Genomic DNA, 4256 nt, shown 5'->3' on the forward strand with positions numbered 1-4256 from the left:
TATATGTAGATTTAGCCAAAACATTGGATGACGGTATTAAATTTTATGAATCGGACAATGGCGTTATTTTGACGGAGGGCGATGCTGATGGTTATTTGAAACCGAACTACTTTATCAAAGTCATCAGAATTCCATGTGGTATGTATATAGATACCTTTTACATAACATAGTGTCAAACTCAAATATTTAAGGCAGGTTACACAACTTGTTGATAATATCCCTGATAGCCTATCTAACAGTCTTTGATTTATATAAATATTCATACGTTATTTGTCTATGAAACTGACAGCTACGCTAAACAGAACTTATTTGCAATGTGTGAAACTGACCATCTGTCATTGAGTCCACTCTGATTGAGTTATGTACTGGCATGTGTTTATATATTATTTTATGTCATTGCGGGCAACTGAGCTGGTGATTTGTAAATTCAGTACATTTCAATGTGGTAGTCCAGTACGCTTCGGCACGAATTAGACCAGCTCGCACCGCAGTTGCCCGCTATGACATAAAAAAAGCACAACACAAAAGAACTATTATAGGCTTGTATTTTTTTCTATTGACCATAAATTAATGAGTATGTAATGACTTGTATTTCAGATAATAGTGTTTTCAAACATTAAGCTCATTTGGTCAACCATAATGTTATTTGGTAACAAATGATTAGTGAAACTGCTGTGGTTAGGTCTCGTCGATTCCCGCAGTTATGTGGTTGTTTATCACACTAGTATTATAAACTAGCTACGCCCCGCGGTTTCACCCGCGTAAGTCCGTATCCCGTAGGAATATCGGGACAAAAAGGAGCCTTTAGGTTATTCCAGTTGTCCAGCTATCTACGTACCAAATTTCATTGCAATCGGTCGAGTACTTTTTGCGTGAAAGAGCAACAAACACACACACATCCTTACAAACGTTCGCATTTATAATATTTATATTATAAATGTGCAAGTTTCTTCGTTTGGATGTTTGTCCGTCAATCACGCTGAAACTACTGAACAAATTTTGATGAAATTTGGTAAATAGACAGGGTATGAGTGATAGGATTCTTTTTATCCCGATTGAGTGCTCCCTTGGGATACAAAACAGGAATCTTGATATCCGAGCGGAGCCGGGACGTGTGTCTGGTATGATATATTTATTAAATAAACTATAAATTACATCCCAGGTGAGCAATTGCATCCATAAAGCATGGCTCTCGTCGACCAGCAAGGTGCGGCGTCACCAAAGAGGAGGGACAACAGAGGGACGAAGAAACCCATTGATAACGACGCCACTGACCCTCTGAAGATACACGTTTCAGGTATTCTCATAAGAAATTTTATATTATTTTTTGAAAAAAAAAAATTCAATGTTTACCAGTTATGCAAGTGACTCAAACAAGGTTAAAACCTGTATGTGAGGAGACACTGCCCTCTTTCATAGTGTTCAAGCAATTAAATATATATATATATATATATATATATGTTACTGTTGATTGCGACTATTAATTTTAATCCTATATTGTTACTAGCAGACTGCCCCGGCTTCGCCCGTGGTACATAGCCTATAGCCTTCCTCATTAAATGGGCTATCTGACACTGCGTGCGTCCAAACAAACAAACAAACTCTTCAGCTTTATAATATTAGTATAGATTGAACACGATTACACTTTAGTATATCTGTATTCTTTTGCATTTGTGTGTATTTGCTTATTTCTACAGAACCCGTAGCATCGCGGGTCCAACTCGCATTCAAAAACATTCTTAAAACCCACACCACTCCACGTATTTCCGAAATTAGCATTATAAGAAGCTCACAGAAAAACAAACATCTGAGAACCAGGGTTTCGCTCCCTAGCATTTAAAAAAAAACCATAAAAAACATGGTCTCTCACATATCCCGTAGGAATATCGGGTTAAAAAGTTGCCTATATGTTATTCCAGTTGTCGAACTGTCTACGTACCAAATTTCATTGCAATCGGTTCAGTAGTTTTTGCGTGAAAGAGCAACAAACGCACACACATCCTTACAAACTTTCGCATTTATAATATTAGTAGGAGTAGGATAAGAAAATATTGCCACTTGGTAAAGAGGAGCTATTCAGATTATTTATTTATTCAATCTTTCGTTAATCGAAATTTATTATGTCAATCAAATCGACAGCAGAACAGTCATTAGGCAGCTTATGATAATTTTAATTCTGTTTAATCTGTAGTTAAAGATTCTTCTATAGAGTTTCTTGACGATTCTTGTCGGTAGAAGCAACCTTACGAAACCATTGTTAAAAAAAAAACTCCTAAATACTTGTGATAGTTTATATCAATTAACAAATTTTTAAGTTTATAGATTACTAGCCAACCCGGCTCACGATTTTTTTTCATTACTCTTTAAGGGTTTGAAATATAGATGTTGGTCCATTCTCAGACATATATCACAAAATTTCATATGAATCGGTCCAGCCGTTTCGGAGTATATATTGAGTTTAAAAAAAAAATAATGTTTTAAATTTCAGGCTACCCTCCGTACGCACGGATAGATGATCTCAAAGAAGCCTTCTCGGACTACAAAGTGAAACATATAAAGCCCATGAAAAATTTTGCCATAATAACAATGGCGGACGCTAAGAGCTCACAGGACGCTATCGCTAACTCAGATAAAATATGTGTGTACGGAGAGTTTCTTACCGTCAGACTCTTCTCAGAGCAAGATTTGCTGCGCAATAAGAGGGTGTTTGTCAAAAGCAAAGAGAAAAGTGAGTTACAGTTTTTGTTTTTTGTATAATTAATGAATTCTCGTGGTTATGACCGCGTTGGAGTTGAAATGTCTCCTATGTGTTGCTCTATCGTTTAACTAGATATCGTTAATTTAAAACACATTCTGGATAAACATAAATCATACTAGCTGCAAGCCCCGGCTCCGCCCGGGTAGTTATTTGCCTTAATTGAATCCCGCGTCTTTTTGCCAAACCCTAGCAACGTCTAGCTCCTTAGCAATCGAATTTCTTCTACTCTTTCAGTTTCATGCGCCTAAGGGACACACATCCATCTATTGAGATGACGTTGCTATAGTTAGCCTGGCAATGGTATGGCAAAATAAACGCGGGTTCGAATCCCGCCTCGTTTTCTATTCTTCCAATATTTCTAATGTAAAACATTATTGTTTCAGATGTTATAATCGATCCATCAAAGATCGAGCTCTCCGGAGACTTCCTGCAGCAGCTGGACCAGGTGCTGGCTGCTGTACGCTTGACCAAGGAGGAGGTTACCAAGATATCCAAGTTATATCAAGACCTGCAAACTGTTCTTAGTGGAATATGGCCAGGTAAGTTTGAACTCGTTATCTTATCATCATAAATCATTTACTCAGCTACCCTCAGTCAGGTCTAATAGGAAAATGAAAGGAGGAAATGAGAGCTGTAACAGTCCCCTTCAATTATTATGCCATAAGTTTGTCCATGATGTTGCTGCGAGAACTAACTAAATAGTATATAAAAAATTAACTGCCTTATATTTGCATTTTTTTGGGACAATGAACAAAGAAACTTTTTATCAAGCATTATTTTAACTTAACATTTATTTATACATATAATTAATAACATGTAATTAACTGGTTTTACCCTATGTATATTTTTCATATAAAATAGAATACAAGTTTCATTTAACGCTTTAGTGTTATAAAATATTTGATTTATACGTACTTATAGATGAATTGAATAAATCCGACGCTTTGATTAACACGATAATCTATTGCTTAAATAATTATAGCCTATCTATTTAAAACATATATTATATTCAGCAAAATAAAATCCGATATTTATATTGAGCAACGGCGAATGAACATAAGCACGCTTGCAGGATGTCACGCATACCCCTTCGGCTCGATAACCACGGGGCTGGGCATCAAGACGAGCGACGCGGACTGCTTCGTGGAGCTGCCCGCGCAGTTCCAGCACGCCAGCATGAACCACGTGAACAAGGCCAAGCGGCTGCTGCAGCAGTACCCCAAGATATTCACTGAGATATATTCCATACCGAACGCGCACACCCCCATCGTGAAATTCTTCTACACGCCCACGGAAACCAACTGCGACGTGTCCTTCAAGACGCTCCTCGGTGTTCGGAACAGCAAGCTCATAGCGTTCCTCCTCCACGCGGACCCCAGGTTGATACCGATCGCTGTGCTCGTCAAATACTGGGCCAAAGTTCACGGGTTCTCCGGCAGCGGGCGGCTCACCAACTACGCCCTCACCATGCTCCTGATCTTCTACCTCCAACAGAAAC

The 4256-nt window shown here is 38.2% G+C and overlaps 1 protein-coding gene across 1 annotated transcript in view; it reads left to right on the forward strand.

The window, feature by feature from the left end:
- Nucleotides 1-4256, forward strand: part of LOC119833082 (terminal uridylyltransferase 7-like) — a 5533-nt gene continuing 1277 nt past the window's right edge. The window contains exons 1-5 of the mRNA XM_038356954.1: nucleotides 1-138; nucleotides 1163-1297; nucleotides 2489-2728; nucleotides 3142-3297; nucleotides 3831-4256. Coding sequence (XP_038212882.1) covers nucleotides 1186-1297; nucleotides 2489-2728; nucleotides 3142-3297; nucleotides 3831-4256 — 934 coding nt within the window. The 5' untranslated portion in view covers nucleotides 1-138; nucleotides 1163-1185. The remainder of the gene's footprint in view (nucleotides 139-1162; nucleotides 1298-2488; nucleotides 2729-3141; nucleotides 3298-3830) is intronic.

The sequence above is a fragment of the Zerene cesonia genome, chromosome 16 (assembly GCF_012273895.1).
Source record: "Zerene cesonia ecotype Mississippi chromosome 16, Zerene_cesonia_1.1, whole genome shotgun sequence".
NCBI lineage: Eukaryota > Metazoa > Arthropoda > Insecta > Lepidoptera > Pieridae > Zerene > Zerene cesonia.